Source organism: Molothrus ater, chromosome 12, assembly GCF_012460135.2.
Source record: "Molothrus ater isolate BHLD 08-10-18 breed brown headed cowbird chromosome 12, BPBGC_Mater_1.1, whole genome shotgun sequence".
Taxonomy (NCBI): domain Eukaryota; kingdom Metazoa; phylum Chordata; class Aves; order Passeriformes; family Icteridae; genus Molothrus; species Molothrus ater.
Window position 1 is genome coordinate 20,222,409 of NC_050489.2, and position 17,281 is coordinate 20,239,689.

At 56.9% G+C, this 17,281-nt stretch overlaps 1 protein-coding gene across 1 annotated transcript; it reads left to right on the top strand.

The window, feature by feature from the left end:
* The first annotated feature begins 309 nt into the window (after positions 1 to 309).
* Positions 310 to 16,426, top strand: TCF25 (transcription factor 25). Its single transcript, XM_036390175.2, has 18 exons — positions 310 to 495; positions 1,391 to 1,573; positions 2,953 to 3,027; positions 4,711 to 4,832; positions 5,456 to 5,521; positions 6,642 to 6,724; positions 7,180 to 7,310; positions 9,997 to 10,096; positions 10,396 to 10,489; positions 11,302 to 11,394; positions 11,843 to 11,948; positions 12,261 to 12,420; positions 13,606 to 13,693; positions 14,251 to 14,409; positions 14,986 to 15,076; positions 15,265 to 15,344; positions 15,978 to 16,050; positions 16,181 to 16,426. The coding sequence occupies exons 1-18, from the start codon at positions 310 to 312 to the stop codon at positions 16,340 to 16,342; spliced, it is 2,052 nt and encodes a 683-aa protein (XP_036246068.1). The 3' UTR covers positions 16,343 to 16,426.
* The last annotated feature ends 855 nt before the right edge of the window (positions 16,427 to 17,281 follow it).

Consider the following 17,281-nt stretch of genomic DNA (forward strand, 5'->3'; position numbering starts at 1 on the left):
ACTCCGCACAGCACCGTGGGAACACCGCGTTCCCCACTCCCGAGCGCTCCCAGCCGCGGCCCGTGCCCCGGTCCTCAGCCGTGTCCCGGGGCCGTGCCCGGTTCCCGTTCCCCGTTTCCTCGTGTCCCGGTTCCCTGTTCCCCGTTCCGGGACACATTTCACGCACGGAGCGCCACGGAGATCACGGCGCGCAGGGGGCGTGGCCTGCTTAGCATCAGCCAATGGCTGCGCGCGGCGAGGGTGGGCGGGGCCGGTGCTGGGCGGGCGCGCAGGCGCAGTGCAGGCGCAGGCGCGCAGCGGGCGGGGGCGATGTCGCGCCGGGCCCTGAGGCGGCTGCGGGGGGAGCAGCGGGGACAGGAGGGGCCGGGGCTGGGCGAGCTCGGCCTCGGCACCGACCCCGGCCCGGAGCGTGCCCGGGAAGGGGGGCCGCCGCCAGCCCCCGGGAACCGGCCCCGCGGGCCGCCCCGCGCCGCCGTCAGCAACCGCTTCGAGCTGGTGAGGGGGGCCAAAGCCGGGAGGCCCCGGGGTGCAGCGATTGGGGACAGCTGGGGAGCAGGGACTAGGGGGAACAGTGACTGCGGGGGCAGGGACTCGGGGGACAGTGGCTGGGGTGGCAGGGACTGGGAGGAGAACTGGGGGGCAGGGACTGGGGGTGACAGCTGTGTGCGCAGCTGGGGACATTGCTGGGGACACTTACTTGGGGACAGCTGAGGTGACAGTCACTGGGGGTGGCTGGAGTGACAGTGACCCGGGGGCAGAGGCTGACGGGCTTTGGGGGTCACTGGAGGGAGCAGGGGGGTAGTGGCTGAGGGGGGCTCACAGTGGGGGTGGCAGAGGTGACAATGTGTATGGCAGTGGTTTGGGGTCAGTGATTGGGGTGGCAGTGATCGGTCTGGGTGGTGGGCAGCAACTGGGACTGAACTGGGAGGAAATGGGAGAGAGGCCTGGGAGGGCTGGGTTTGGATGCTGTCAGAGCTGGACTCGTGAAAATGTTTTTAGGACGATCCCTGCCACCTTCCCAGCACTGCAGGACCCCAGTGCTGGATGTCAGATGGGCCCTGCTTGGGTCCTTGGGGTGACAGAGCCCAGTCCTGCTCTGCAGACACCTCTTCCAGCCCCAGCCATTCCCTGTCCCTCTCCGAGGCCGGGCTGTGTGAGCACAGGCAAGGCTGGGTTTGGAAGCTCCCCCAAGGGCAGAGCAGAGTCCGTGGCATGAGGGGACAGACCATGGGGGTCCTGTGCTCCCCTCCACATGCGTGGGACTGTCCGGGCAGCCCCTGGCTGACACACTGGACACGAGGGGGGTCCAAACCTCCATCTGTGTGCAGGAGGAGCGTTGGAGCAGATCCCTGGGGAATGCTGTCCCTGCAGCTCGTCCCTGTGTTTGCAGATCCCAGCTGAGGAGTCGGAGGATGAGGCGGCGGCCGGAGAGGAGCGGCTGAGCGAGCAGGACCCAGCGGGAGGGAGCCCCGAGGGCAGCAGAGACAGGAGCCAGGAGGGGGCTGTGACCCCTTCAGAGACACACGGTGATGGACAGAGAGAGGGACAGGAGGCTGAGCAGCCAGACAGAACGGTAACTGCTGCCAGGGACGTGCACTTCAGCCTGGGAACTGACACCTGGGGAGGGTGGGCACGGTGGTGCTGGGGCTGGGTTTGCGTAGAGGATCCAGAGGGGTTCTGCAGCTGCAGAGGGGAGGCACCCAAGGAAGGTTGTGCTGTGTCCATGTTGTGCTGTGTCCATGTGAGCACTGAGGTCAGGCCAGGAGTGGTCTCAAGGAGGCATTTGTTTTGGAACAGGGGATGTGAGTAATTCAGGCAGTCAAGAATGTCACCTGAATACTGAACCTCTTCTTGCCCGTAATGATTTGTTGTCATTGGATATCAAGATTCCTCCTGTGGTCTGTATCAGCCCAGAAGTGTCTCCTTGCAGGATTTTGTAAGGAAAGGCTCATTTATTTAACGATTTCCCATGGCAAGGCCTGCCCAGATCTCACCAGAGAAGAGGGTTGGGAGAGCAAGGGGGGTTGGCCCCTGGTCTCACTTGTTTGCTGTGCGTTTGGGGTTTGTGTCCCTGCTTTGGGTGGCAGGGGAGCAAAGTCCACTCTCTGTGTGCATTCCAGCTGTGCCAGTGGCCTCTGCCAGCCCAGGGGCTGTGGGTGCTCTGGGCAGTGTGTCCCTGTGTGAGCAGTGGCTCCAGGGGTCCTGACCTGGTGAGTTGGCTGTGCCAGCACTGCAGGGCACACCTGTGGCTGCTCCCAGAGCTCCAGGTAGGACATGGGAGCCCTGGGCAGGCAGCTGCTGCTGCTGGGTAGAGCCAGGACAAGGCTGGGAGCAGCCTGGTCTAGTGGAAGGTGTCCCTGCTTAGACAGGGAATAAAAACTGGATAAACTTTGAGGTCACTTCCACCCCAAACCGTTCCATGATGCTGTGATCCCTTGCTGAGTTACCTGCTAGACCCTGGAAATGTATTTGCTTGCCAGCTGTGCCAGTCAGGTTAGGGAATGCCCCCAGCATCCCGAGCTGGAGCAGCTGCATTTGTGGGGAGAGGAACTCTGGCACTGGGACCTTTGTCAGGTGTTGGTTTCTGTGGAAATGGGACTGAAATTGGGAACTGTCCTGCACCCTGGAAAAGCAGAAATGCAGCTTATCCTGGGCACTGAGAGAGGCTGAGGCATTTCCTCCACACCTGGCACAGCTAAACTTGTTTCTCTCCTGATTTCATAGCCTCAGACATTGATGTGAAAGTCAGCTGAGGTTTAACCCTTTGTGAATCTTCGATGCTTTCCTCCATTTTCTCCATGTGTCTTGACTTCCACCCACTAACAAACACTAAAGGGTGAATTTTGGTTTCATTTAAGGACCCTCAGTGTGCTGATCCCTGTGGGAAATGCTCTTCTTCCCAGGGAGCTGGCAGCCCTGGGAATGCTGACAGCTCTTCCTTTGTCTTTGCAGCTGGCAACAAGTAACAAGCCACGGAAGAAAAAAAAGAAAAGGAAAACAAAGAAAAATTCAGCAGGAGAGACTGTGGTATGTCTGTGTGTGTGTGTGTGTGTGTGTTCTGAGTCAGGGACCAGGCTGGTTCCTCCAGTGAGGCTGGCAAAGTGGGAATTCTGAGGTGGCTGTAGGAGAGATTCAAGGCAAAAAAAGCAGTTTCAAAATTTAGAGTTTAAGAAGCCTCTTTAGGATCATGGAATCCTGTAATGGTTTAGATTGGAAGGGACCCTAAAGCTCATCTCATTCCATCCCCCTCCATGGGTAGGGAAACCTTCCATCACACCAGCTTGCTCCAAGCCCTGTCCAACCTGTCCTGTCACTCTGTCCCCTGTCCAAAGTCCCTCTCCAGCTCTCTTGGAGCCCCTTTAGGCACTGAAAGGGGCTCTAAGGTGTCTCCAGAGCAGAGGGGCTCCAGCCCTTGGACTCATTCCAGGTCTCTGGACTCATTCCAGCAGCTCCATGTCCTTCCAGTGCTGGGCACCCCAGAGCTGGAAGTAGCAGATGGATTGAAGTCCTTGATCTCCTTCATTCAGTAGGAGTGGGGTTCAGGTGGGAGCTGGTTTTCTGGTGAGTTTGAGTCTGAACTGTCCACAGAATTACAGAATCCTCAAGGTTGGAAAAGACCTCCCAGATGGTGGAGTCCAACCTCCCTGTTCACTCCAGGGAGAGTCTTTGGTCAGCATCCTGAGCCACTGGATTCTGGAGGGAAGGGCTAAGCCATGACAGCAGGGCCAGCACCCAGCTGGCCACCTCCTCCCTGGGAATGCCACTCTGAGTTTCTGAGGTGGAGAACCCTCTTGGAGAGCTGTTTCCTTTCCCAATCCAGCAATACTGAGCAGCAGGGGGACATGTGCCAGCTGGAGGCTGGGGGGACACCCAGACCCAGGCAGTGAGGGATAATAAATACAGCCTCTGTTCCATGCAGAGCACATTATCCCTTTCCTGTGTACACTCCACGCACATAGGCTAAATTTAGCTTGAAAAGGCAGCCTGGCAGTGCTGTTTGGGTGTCCTGAATGGAATTCTGTGTTCCACCCATGGACATCATGAGGAGGATGTGAAACAGGCATGTAAGAAATGTGTCACTTGTTGTTTGTTGGGGGAAAATGGAGGGAAATCAGGGTTAAAGTGTTATATAACTGTTGGATGTGAGCAGCTGGATGGATTCCTGGGGTGGTTGGAAAATGGGGAATGGGAGACTTGGATTAAAGCCATGTGAGTGTTTGAGACCTTGTCACAAGGCTCACAGCAGCATCTTGGTGTTTCCATGGACAGTAGAGGGTGAAGGCTGGTTATTTAAATATTTAAAATGTCTTTGCACAAGGGCCTGGAGTGTCAGGACAAGGGGAAATGCCTTCCTACTATCAGAGGGCAGGGTTAGATGGAATATGGGGAGGAAATTCTTCCATGTGAGCAGAGTGGTGATGCCCTGGCATCAGGGTGCCCAGAGCAGCTGTGGCTGCCCCTGGATCCCTGGCAGTGCCCAAGGCCAGGCTGGACAGGGCTTGAAGCACCCTGGGACAGTGGAAGGTGTCCCTGCCCACGGGACATGAACGAGATGAGCTTTAAGGTCCCTTCCAACCTAAACCATTCTGGGTTCTCTGAAGAGCCACAGCCCCTGGCCCAGGGAGGCAGCTGGGTGTGATGTGTGCTGGGTGACCTGCAGGCTGCTGTGACTCAGCCTGTGACAAAGGCCTTGGCTTTGCCTTTCTGAAGGAAGACAACGAGCTGGAGGACATCGAGAGCCTTCTGGAGAGGATCGAGGACCCCAGGCTGGCCCCGCAGAGCCAGGGCGGGGTCAGCACCGACAGCCGGCCCCTGCTCTACGTGGAGCACAGGTACTGCTGCCTCCCAGCCGGCCCTGCCTCGGCCTGAGGGGCATCTGCTCCCTGAGGAACGGAGCTGGGACCCTCCCAGCGTGACCTGGCCAGGAGCACCACACCTTGATTGAAAGGGTCGCGATGGTTGTGCACATCCCTGCTCCTGTCTGCTCCTCTGGGAGCTGTGTTTGGTTCTGATGGGGATTCTCTGCTGCCCGGCCTGCTTGCAGTGCTGGCAGGACCAGATTAGTCCCCAGAGGGACCTTCCAGCCTCAGATCCTCTGCAGAGGTGCCAGTAGCCCTGGTGTGTGGAGCTTGCCATGGGATTCACTTCTGCTCCTGAGTCCTGGCTTCTCCCGGGAACATCCCAGCCAAGGCTCCAGCTGCCCTGGAGAGGGCAGCAGCAGAATTCCCCAGCTCTGCAGCAGGGCAGGGAGGAAGCCTGTCCATGGAGCAGGGCTTTCCCTTCCAGTGCTGGCAGTTTCAGTCTCCTTTCTCCATGCTGTGTCTGATCCGTGGGGAGTGTGGGACAGTTTGGGGGTTTTCCAGGGGCACTTTGGGGTGCTGAGTGTTGATGGAGAGACTTGAGTGTGGCACTTTTTAACTGATGGAGCTTTTCTTTTTTCTTTCCACCTTCTCAGAAACTTGAATCCAGAGAATGAGTTGAAGAGATACTTTGGGGCTCGTGCTGTGCTCGGGGACCAGAGGTTAGTCCAGAATTTCGTATTAAACCCTTTCCAAATCTGAGGAGGTGTGTCTGTCCTGCCCTTGGCAGGGCTCATGGAGTCCCCAGTGCCACACCTGGGCAGGTAATCCCAGGCTCAGGATGTGTTATTCATTTAATAGTTGCTTTTGGGGCAGAGGAATATTTTCTGTGATATGTACAAGGTGGGGAAAGACTTCTCCAGGCTTTTACTGGCATTTGCTTTTTCTTTTGCTCCTTTCCCCTCTCATTTATTTCCAAACCACTTTTCAAAAAGTCCTTTCACTCAAGTTCACAGACTGCAGGCACGTAGATTTTGTGTGTTTTGTCCCCTGTTGCAATTCCTGAGCCTCTGGACAGAAAGTGAACCCTGAATACTTTCAGCATCTCATGCCCCTTGTATCCAGGGGCCCAGGGAGCCTGTTGCTCCCTGGGTGTGATGTCTCTGCATTTATCCACTGCACTGTGCTCACTGTCATCCACAAAATCCCCACTTCCATGAGCTGCTTGGAAAACCGAGGATGGTCTGAGCTGAAGGAGGGAGAGAGTCTGTAGAGGAGCATTTGGTGCTTGAGGAAGAAACTGCAGTTCCTTGGGATTGTCCTGTGCAGGGCCAGGAGTTGGACATAATAATCTCTGTGGGTCTTTTCCACCTCAGGATAGTCTATGATCCCTTTCTCAGGAGGTGTGACTCCCTTGGAGTAGCCTTGATCCTGAATTGCTCCTCAGCCAATAAATAGTGCATTTTTGAGTACAGCTTAAACTAATCCAGTGGACATTTGAAGGCCCTACTGGGAAGAGACATGAGTCAGAGGGATGTGGGGCTCTCCTAATTGGACCTGGGAAGCTGCACAGAGGCAGCTGAGGGTTTGGCAGGGTTAAAAACAGGGAGAGAAGCTCTGGAAGTGGAGCTGCTGCAGGCACTGGCTGGCCTAGATGGTGCACATAAGGCAAAGCCTGAGCCCAGGTGTGTTGTGTCTTGGAGGCAGACACAGAGCTCTGGGCACAGCTGTGTTTAGCTCTCTGTGGGGAAGAAATAGGACCTCATTTTTCCCTTTAACATGGTTTCATCCTCCTGCTGCTGTCTGTGCAGAGGAGCTGTGAGCTGTGTGTTCCCTCCCCAGGCCGAGGCAGAGGCAGCGGCAGTACGTCCGCAGCATGTGGCTCACAGCTCCCAAGAACACCTGGCCACGCTACAGCAAGACAGGTGAGGCCTTTGGGGCTGCCTCCTGCCCTCTTTGGGGCTGCCTCCTGCCCCCTTAGCCCCTGCCCATGTGCCATGGATGCTGCTCAGGGCACGGAATCTAAGAGGGACCTGCTCCTCAGCTGGTGGAGGAGTTCACCTCCTGCCTCAGCAGAGAGCTCTGTGGAGTTGTACTTTGATTTGAGGTTTTTTTACTTTGTACATGATTTGAGTTTGTTTTCCCCTTCTTTTGGAGGTAGCAGGGCGTGGGTGCTCCCATCTTAGCAGCAGAATTGCTGGATAATCAGAAGTATCCCTGGGGAGGATGAGCATCCTGGGCTTTTTGGGTGGGTTTGAGACTTGGACTCATGGGTGGGGGAAAGAGATTCCAAAACCACATGTGTCTATGGAGCCAGTGATGGTGTGAGAGAGCAGAGGAGGGTCTCTTGGGGTACCCAGGTCTCCCCTGCACCCTGCAGGTATCACCATGCAGCTGCTGGACACGCGGAGGGGGGTGCAGCACTTCACCTTCGAGCACCACCGTGAGTACCAGCAGGTGCAGTTCAAGTTCCTGGACGCTGTGGAGTCCATGGACCCCAACAACATCGTGGTACGTTGGCTTGGTCCTGCTGTCCCTCCTGTGCTCCTGCAGCCCCTTGCCCTGGGAAGCTGGGCTGGTGCATTCCAGTGGGATCATTTGGGTTGGAAAGGCTCTAAGCCAGCTGTTCCCCCAGCCAAGGCCACCCCAGCCTGTGTCACATCTACACAGCTTTTAAACCCCTCCAAGGATGGGGAATTCACCCCTGCTCTGGGCAGCCTGGGGGCAGGGCTGGACAGCACTTCTGGGGAAGGAATTTCCTCTGCCACAGCTTGAAGCTGTTTCCTCAGCAAAGCCTGACCCCCCCGGCTGTCCCCTCCTGTCAGGGAGTGTTACAGAGCCAGAAGGTTCCCCCTGAGCCTCCTTTTCTCCAGGCTGAGCCCCCTCAGCTCCCTCTGCTGTTTCTGCTGCTCCAGACCCTTTTCCAGCTCCCTTGCCCTTCCCTGGACATGCTCCAGCCCCTTGGTGTTTGTGTTGGGGTGAGGGGCGCAGAACTGACCCCAGGGCTGGAAGTGCCCCAGCAGTGCCAACACAGGGGATGAGCACTGCCCTGGTGCTGTGGCCACACCTGGCTGACACAGGCCAGGTGCCCACCTGGGATCCTGTCCATCCACTGTCTCCTGCACCCCAGGTCCTTTCCTAGCCACTTTTCCCCCAGCCCGTTTCATTCATGGGGTTGGTGTGACCCACAAGCAGGACCCAGCATGTCACCATGTTGTCCTTCATCCCTCTGGCCTCATCCCCTTGATCCATCCTGTCCAGATCCCTCTGCAGAGCCTTGGATTATTTATTTCCAGGCTTGTTTGGGCTGTTAGGACTTGTTTGGAGAGCAGAGCCCAGTGTCCCTCTGTGTGGGGTGAGGCAGCACTGAGTGCTGAGCTGGGCTGTCACCTGGTTAACCAGTGACTTCCTTGGTGCAGAGGAGGTCTGGTGGCTGGTGGCTGAGCCTTGGTGGTTGTGCCAAGCATGTGTCAGGTCACCTTCTGAGAGAGGAGCCCACAGGAACTGTCCCTTTGGCTGCAGGGGGGGGGAACAAAGCCCCCTTGTCTCAGCTCTTAGCTGGGAAAGGAGGAATATTGTATAAACCCATCATGAACTGGCAATCCAAACTAACAGCTGTTCTATTTATAAACTCCTGCAACGATGAAAAATGTGTCTTTTCTTGGTATTTCAGCAAAACAGGCTTTTGTGTGGGGAGTCCTTCATGCATGTCCGAGCTCCTTAAGCTGTATGGTAACATTTATAGTTTGGAGTGATAAGCAACAGCAAAATTGCTCTGCACCCAACTAAACCATAACTGAGGGATGTTTCTCTGAAAGGTCTGGCCACATGAGCTGGGATACATGCCCTGGAGATGTTCTTTAAAGAGTCCATTGTCTGCTAAATAAAGTTTACTTCCTTCTGCTTTCCCACCCTCGGCTCAGGGCCGTGGGGCTCTCTCCAGCTCAGCAGTTCTGCCTGGATTGAGGGATTTGGATTAAGTGAGCCAAAGTAATTCCTGTGCAGCAGTGAGTGTCCCAAGGACAGCTCAAGCTCAGTCCCCCACACAGGAGAGGCTTTCCATGGTGTTTTAATCTGGAAGCTCTGACCCTCTTAGGGGGTCGGGCTATAGTTGAGGACATTTGTACAGCTTGAAGTCTTCTCTTTTCCATCAAGGGTAAGATCTAACAGATGGATTTGGCAATTCCAGACAGTTTGTCCATGGTCACCACAGTCCTGGCATAACTGGAGCCCAGCTCTGCCTTGTTGCTGTGGTTTCAGCACATAAAACATCACTTTTGGGGAGCCTCTTGTTCAGTGAGTGTTTTTTCTGCACTTGCTGGTAGGTTCAAAGGTCACTCTTGGTGACCTTTTCTTGGCTTTTTCCCATCACAGAGCTCCATGTTCCCCCAGAAGTGGACTGGGAAGGAGCTGAAAGAGTTTTACCCCTTAAGGAAGAGGTTAAGCATCAGGCAAGGGCTGGGCCAGCCTGGAACATCCAGTCTTTGTGCTGTTGGTGGTCCCGCGAGTCCCCACCCTGCAGATGGAAACTTTTGGAGCTTTGGAAGCTTTATTTTTTCAGTTTTAGGAGAAAAAAAAAATCCCCAAACTAAACTGTGAGAAGATTTGTAGCTTCAGTATTTTTTACTGAACTGAGGTTTTAGGTACTTGAGAAAAGCTTATTTATAATATAATTAGTGAAGTAAGAAACTTGTCTTCTGAAGCCTGGAAGTCAATATTTATTTATTATTATTCTCCATTACTACTGCCGATTCCTGGATTTGTAATAGATGTGTCCAAATGTCCTCTCAGTATCCAGAGGATGCAAAACCTGATCAAATGCTCAGAACTGTTGGAGGATAGATAAAAACCCCAAACCTGTAACAGTGCCTGCATCTCGTTCTCTCCTTTCCAATAGAGGGGCTGGGAGACATCTGGAGGAGGGCAGAGAAGATGAGCGAAGGCCTGGCATGGGCTCTGCTGGAAAAGCTGGGAGGGAGCAGCCCAGGGGAGGTTGCCTTTGAGGGCTCCCATCCTGCACGTGGTGGGGACAAAGCTCCCTGTGCCCCTCCAGCTCGGGATGGATCTGGCAGGGTGGGATTAAGGGAGCTCTTGGCACTGTGTGTCACACAGCTGGCTGCTGGAAGGTACCTGGGTGAGTGACCAAATCCCTGAGCCACTGGTAGTGACACAGAGTGTTTGCCATGCTCTTGTGCAGCTGCTGCTCCAGATGAACCCCTACCACGTGGACTCCCTGCTGCAGCTCAGCGACGTGTGCCGCATGCAGGAGGACCAGGAGATGGCCCGGGATCTCATAGGTAAGCGTGAGGTGAGGAGCAGATGTGCTGCTGTGAAACCCTTCCCTAGCAGCAGCTTGGCTTTTCCTGGACCAGCCTCAATCCCAGAATGGTTCCTTTTCCCACCCAGAGTGTGATCCAACGTGGAAGTGCTCACTGCCCTGGTACCTGTTGCCACCACATTGTGTGAAGCGTCTTTGTGCCTGGCTGGGCTGGGCATGAGCTGGTTTCCTCTCTTTGGGGCTAAAGGGAGTGCTGGGCAGTGCTGTGCTGGGCTGGTGTCCCTGTCCTGTCCCTGACAGTGCCCTTGCTGTCCCCAGAGCGGGCGCTGTACAGCCTGGAGTGCGCCTTCCACCCCGTGTTCAGCCTCACCAGCGGGACCTGCAGGCTGGACTACCGGCGCCCAGAGAACAGGTCAGCAGGGCTGGGCACCAGGGGGCTCAGCTGGAGCCCCTTTGGCCACAGCCACCCAGATTCACACTGCTGCTCACCCAGGGAGACCCCTGAGTGTCCCTTTCTGCCGGGGCTCCTGGGATGGTGCTGGAGCACAGGCAGTTGTGCATGGAAGCTTGTGCACAAAGCATCCCTTTTCCCAAGGGATTCCTTCCTGCAGTAGGAACTGTCCCTCCCTGTCATGTCCTCCTCATGCCATTAGTACCCCTTAGCCCAAAATGGTCACAAAAATCCTTGCTGTGTGTTTCCAGCCATCACCCCCAGCACTCACACTCCTCCCAGCCTGGATCTTTATGTAACTCCAGCTCTGCAGCTGCTGGGAAAGGTGACTTTATTCTGGGAATTTTCCAGTCAGCTGACCCAAGCCATCTCTCCCAAACTGCTGTACCTGGAGGGTGCTCACATTTCAGTCCCTCTGGCTGACATACTTTGTGCCATCAGTGGCCTGTATCACCAGTTCAGGTGTTGGGCCTCCCCACTCTGTGTCCCTGTCCCCACACCCCTGGAACAAGGCAGGATGTGGGCTTGGGGGATTTACTTGTGTTGGTCCCAGTCTCCAGAGCAGGTTGTGAGTTTTCTGTCCCTGTTCTTGCAAAAAAAGATTACAAAAACAAGAGATGGGAGCATGGGGGTGTCTGTGGCACCCCATGCCACACCACAATGTGATGCTTGAGGGTGTGAAGCTCTTGATGACTGTGTCCCCTTTTTTGAGTGGCACAAACTACTACTTTCCACATCTGGCCTCTTAAGTCCTGCTGCTGTTCCCCATGCAGAGCTTTCTTCCTGGCTCTCTTCAAACACCTGATGTTCCTGGAGAAGAGGGGCTGTCCCCGCACAGCCCTGGAGTTCTGCAAGCTCATTCTGAGGTAGATGCCTCCACTGAGGGTGGAGTGCCTGGGTTTGGGGGGGGACAGTCACCCCAGACAGGTTCTGCTGCTCCTGGGCTTGGTGTGGGCTCATCATCCCCCTTAGAGCTGCATGGATCTGTGCTGGGATGTGCTGGTGCTCTTGGAGAGGTGATGGGTGAGGAGGGGCCCTGGGTGGCCTGTGACTGCCAAACTATGGCTGAGCTTGGAGGCTCAGCACAGCAAAGTGTGGCAGTGGGTCCTCCTCCTGGGTGGCGGCAGGGGACTGTCCCCTCTATAGGGACACAGAGCACCACTCTGTCATCCTGCTGGCCATGCAGGATGTGTTCCTGTTCTCTCCACTTGCTGAGTCACTGGATGTCACTGGGAGAGGCTGTTTGACTCAGAAATCAGGGCAGCTCTCTCAGCTGTTGTGACACTGAGCTTGTTCTCTCCCCCTGCTCCCAAGCCTTGATCCTGAGGATGACCCTCTCTGTGTGCTGCTGCTGATCGACTTCCTGTCCCTGCGGGCCAGGGAATACACCTTCCTGACCCGCCTCTTCCAGGAGTGGGAGGTGAGTGGCCAGCAGGTGAGGGCATGGCTGCCTGGGCTGCTCCCCACCAGGTGAGCCCTTTGGAGGGGATCTCACGGCCCAGCTGCCAGCCCAGAGCCATAGGAATGATCCATAAGGGCTGGGCTGTTGGTTCCTGTAATCCTTGGGTCCTGCAAATAGTTGTTAGAACTGAAAATTGCTCACTCAGCTGTGGGGGCACGGAGCCAGCAGCTGGGAGCTCACTTAGCCCCAGTAGGCAGAGCCCTGGCCCTGCACAGCCCAGCTCTGCTGTCAGCATCACTTCTCGGTACCTCTGTGTCCCTGATCCTGCAGAGTCACCGGAATCTGTCCCAGCTGCCCAATTTTGCCTTCTCGGTGCCACTGGCCTATTTCTTCCTGAGCCAGCAGGAAGAGCGCCCGGAGCTGGAGCGGAGCCAGGCCCGGGAGCGAGCGGCCCGGCTCATCCAGCTCGCGCTCATCATGTTCCCAAGCGGTGAGTCTGTCCCCTCTGGTGAGGCCATCCCCTGCGAGGGCTTTGTCACTGTCCTCCTGGGACAGCCGGGGCTGCGTTCCCGGCAGGCAGGGCTGCGTTCCCGGCAGGGATGCAGAGGCAGGAATTTGCCAAGGGCCTTTGGGGAGGGAGCCCTGAGTCAGAGCAGAAGAGGTCGGGCAGAACGGCAGTGCCTGTGCCCAGTGTGGGGGGAGAGTGCAGCTCTGGGCTCCTTCCCAGGGCTGGAGCCTGTCTGGGAAAGGGAACAGAGCTGCAGAAGGGGCTGGAGCATCAGGAGCAGCTGAGACAGCTGGGGGGCTCAGCCTGGAGAAAAGGAGGCTCAGGGGGTCCTTCTGGCCCTGCACAACTCCCTGACAGGAGCGGGCAGCCAGAGGGGTCAGGCTCTGCTCCCAGGGAACAGGGACAGAAAAAGGGGGAACAGCCTCAAAGTTTGGTATTTGGAACAATTCCTTCCCCAGAAGTGTTGTCCAGCCCTGGCACAGCTGCCCAGGGCACTGGTGGAGTCCCCAGTCCTGGAGGAACTGTGGACATGGCACCTGAGGACACGGGTTAGGGGTGGTGTTGGCAGTGCTGTGGGAGTGGTTGGGATCAATGATCTTAGAGGCTTTTCCAGCCTTTCAGTTCTGTGGTTCCATGATTCTGTCCTCCCTCCCCAGAGCAGCCAATGCTCCTCCAGCAGCAGTGGTCAGGGGTGAGCAGGCTGGGGGAGGGTGAGAGCTGGAGTATTGGAGCAGGGAGATGTCTCACCTCCTCAGGGCTGCCCGGAGCAAGGACAAGCCAGTCTCCTTGGCTCTCCCTCCAAGGCACAGCTCTGTTTTGGATGTGCTCTCCCCATGGGTGCCCATCACTCTCCCTTTCATCCTGTGGATGCTGCTGTCCATGAAAGGAGCACACAGCCCTCAGGCCCAGGGGAGGGTGTGTGCAGCAGGAAGAACCAGCTCTCCAACAGAGATTCAGTTTGTGGAGGCTGGAAACATCTTTTAGGCTGCTCGTTGGGGTGACTGAAATAATGCCCTTGTGAGCACAGGGACCAGCAGTGTCCTCACCCTCTCTTTGTGTCCTTGTTGGTGCCCCAGGGGGTTCTGGCCCTGAGGAGTGGAGGGTGACCCCACCCCACACTGCCCCTCACCAGCAGGTCCAGATGAGTTCTCTGCCTTTGTCTTGCAGTTCTGATGCCGCTGTTGGATCACTGCAGCGTGCAGCCCGATGCCAGGGTCGCCTCCCACCCCTTCTTTGGGCTGAATGCCCAGATCAGGTAAGGCCTGGAGATGTTCTCAGCGAAGGGAAGGGATCGATTTTGCCGGCGGCGGGGATCTTGCATGCTCAGACAGCTAATGCAGAGCTTGTTTGGGTTTCCTGAGCAGGCTCATTTGGTAATGCCTCATTTGATAATCCTTTTGATAATGGATTTCCATAATGGCCTCTGGATGGGGCTGACAGATCCACCTCAGCCCAAGGTGGACGGGTCAGAAGTTCAGCCCAGAGCCTGTTGGTGTGTGCAGGGAGGGAGGGTGACGCGTGTGTCCTCCCAGGGCAGGCTGTCTCCAACCAGTCTGCCTTCCCTGGACTCATGGTCTTCCTCAGCGTGCGAAGGCTCTCCCTCAGGCCAGGGCAGTGTTCCTTCATTTCATGGCTCTGCTTAGCCTAAAAATAGATGGAGGCAGAAGTTCTGGTGGAGGTGGATGGCAGTATCCAGGCGGGAGCCTGCGAGTCCTCTCCTCTTCCCACGCCAAAGGCTAGCACAGAGCTGAGCCCTGACCATCCCGTGAGGAGGAGGAGGAGGATGCCGTGATTAACAGCCCTCTCCCACAGCCAGTCGCCCGCCCTGAACCAGCTGACATCCCTGTACGTGGGCAGGACACACGCCCTGTGGAAGGACCCGGCTGTCATGGCCTGGCTGGAGCCCCACGCCCACGAGGTTCTGCGCATGGTGGACGCCCGGGACGCGCTGGTGCAGGAGGCCGAGCACAAGTGAGCACAGAGGGTGCAGGACGGGCTTCCTGTGCCAGGGACAGAGTGGGACAGAGGGTCTGTCCTGGGCAGCAGCAGTTCCCTGTCTGGGACAGGGCTCAGAGCCCCACAGCTGCTGCTCTGATGCCAAGGTCACAGCATGGGGCCAGGAAGGCAGTGGCCCTTCCATGCTTTTCACAAATGGGAATGTAGAGCTGAACCTGCACTGCATATCCTGCACTGCCTTCCCCAGGCTTGGCTGTCACCTGTACCCTGGAAACATCCTGGAGAGGGTGGAGGGGTGGCCTGGAAGGGCAGGGATAGCCACACAGGGCAGGTGAGAGCTTAGGAACAGTGCTGAGAAACAGGAGAGAGCTGTCAGGTGTCCTAAACCAAGGTCAATCTGCTCATTCCTGAGCTCTCTGCTCTTTCTCCAGAGCTCAGCAGCTCCCACCCCCTTTGGCTCACTCTAAGCCAGCTCCATCCAATATGGCCTTGTTCCCCAGAGCCAGGGAAGCTGCTGACACTGCACCTGGAGCAGCAGAAATGGGAATGTGCCTGCTCAGGGCTCACTGCTCTGTCCCCTCCCTGTCTCAGGAGGAAGATCCGGTACCAGAGCGCTCCCAGGAACATCTACCGGCACATCATCCTCTCGGAGATGAAGGAGGCCACAGCAGCCCTGCCTCTGGTGAGGGGCCTGATGGGCCACAGGGGCTGTGGTGGCGCTTGTGTCCCTGCTGGGCCCATCCTAACCCCTGTCACTCATGGCTTCTGTGGGTGCCCATGTTTGCTGCTGCTGGATGCAGCCTTCATTCCTTCCTTTCTCCTTCATTCCTTCCTTTCTCCTTCATTCCTTCCTTTCTCCTCTCCCTGCAGGAGGTGACCTCCCAGCCAGTGATGGGGTTTGACCCCCTGCCTCCTCTGGATTCCATTGTTTCCTACACCCGCCCGGAAAGGTACCGCCTCCTGCTCTGGCACAGCCGGCTGGGTCCCCTGCATGCCCTCAGCCCCAGGCCAGGCTGCACGCGGGCACTCGGGGCTGGCATCTCCTCCATGGCAGAGGAAGAGCTGTGGTGCTCCAGGCAGGCAGAGCTACAGGCTGGACTGGTCCTGCTGCTTCCCATGGTGGTCACCACTGGCCATTCCCAGCCATAGGGCAAAAGCCAGGGAAAACCCAGGCCATGGCTGATTGGGAGGGTTTGGGGTAAATGGAAATTTAAATACAGCCAGTCCTGGTGTTGGGGTGATGCCATGTGTGTGTTCCACACCAGTCCACTCAGAGCAGAGCTGGTAGGATCATGGAATCCTGGCATGGTTTGGGTTCAAAAGACCTTAAAGCTCATCTCATTCTACCCCCTGCTATGGGCAGGGACACTTTCCAGTAGACCAGGCTGCTCCAAGCCCCTTCCAACCTGGCCTTGGTTGTGCTTTTATTGACTGGTTTGCTCAGAGTTGCCTGAATTCAGAGTCCCATTGGAACTCCCCAGTTCCCTCCCTGAGGGCTGGTTCCAGCTGCACCATGGTTCTCCCAGCACCGCCCACATCCCACTGGGCTGTACCTTCACCATGGTGCCACTTGTGTCTTCCAGGACGAGCCATCCCTCCAACGAAAGCACTTTATCCCTCTTCTTCCGCTCGCTGTTGCCAAATTTTAACTTGCAGGTGAGTGCAGGCTGGGATTTGGGTGCACCGTTCCCCCATGGTGTTCCTGCTCCAGGAGCTGCTGCTGCCGGTTTGGCCGCGGTGCTGTCCCTGTCCCTGTCCCTGCCAGCGCTGTGCTGCTCCCTTGCAGGGCGACATCCGGCACGACGGGGACGACGAGGCCGGGGCGGCGCAGGACCTCAACCAGGGGGTGAACCGGCTGATGGCGGCCATGCGGGACATGCTGGCCAACATCCAGTTCCAGGAGCCGCCCCGCGAGGACAATCCCGAGGGCGACGGCGACTGGGACTGAGCCGGGCTGTCCCTCCCTCCCTGCCCAGAGCCTCTGCTGTCACCCCCCATTTGTGTCGCACTCCAATAAAGTCACACAAACGGACTGGCTGTGGGAATGGGCTCTTCTGAGGAGGGGGCTGCAGCCATGGCAGCGTGGCCTCCATCCAGGGAGGGGGGGCTGAAGCCACAGCCATGGGCCTTGTTCAGGGCCCCTCTCTCAACAGGGGACAAGGGCTGTCTGAGCATGTCCGAGCTAATCAACAGCAGCTGTCCCTTGTCCCCATGGCAGCTTAGTCCCCTTCTGGCCTCCTCTACACACAATTTCCATCCTATTCCCCTCCCTGTTCTCCTGGCTCTTGTCCTCAATTCCCAGAGGGCTTTTACTGCCCTCTTCTTCAGCTCCTTTGTGCTTCCCGTAGCCTGGAGCTTTCTTCCCTCCACAAAATACTCTGCACCCTCACTACACTGAGCCTTCCAAAGGTCTGAGAGTCCCCTGTGCCACTAGAATTGTGCAAGGAGCAGCTTTTTCAGCCTTTTATTTATGTTTGGAGAAGAAATCTTCCCCCTTCTTTGTTTGTCCCTCCTTTATTCCCTCACCTTCACCTAGAGCAAGGAGCGAGGTAAGCCACAGTCAAACCTTAACTCATCCTTGTTCCCGTAAAGCTTTTTTCCCTTTTTTGCTGAGTAATGGTGAATACATGGAATAAATCCCTGTTCCTGCTGTATTACCTCCCTGGAGGATGTAGCTGGGCTGGGTGTGCAGACCCCAAGTCTTGAGCCAGCCCACCCTGGCTCCATTCCCCACTGGTACATCCAAATCCCATGGGATCCCATCCCCGTAATTTGGCACTGGGGCAGCCTGGGCCCGCTGTGCACAGCTGAGCCGTTTCCATCCCTGCCGGAGGGAAGGGCTTCCCGGCGGAAGTGGGTACCCGGTGGGACCGGCCTGCCCGAGGAG

Bases quoted from the DNA above. Each gene is read 5' to 3' on its own strand.
- TCF25 (XM_036390175.2), top strand. From the start codon at position 310: ATGTCGCGCCGGGCCCTGAGGCGGCTGCGGGGGGAGCAGCGGGGACAG. The intron at 11,395-11,842 runs GTAGATGCCTCC...CCTGCTCCCAAG, and splicing joins TTCTGCAAGCTCATTCTGAG to CCTTGATCCTGAGGATGACC. The intron at 13,694-14,250 runs GTAAGGCCTGGA...CCTCTCCCACAG, and splicing joins GGGCTGAATGCCCAGATCAG to CCAGTCGCCCGCCCTGAACC.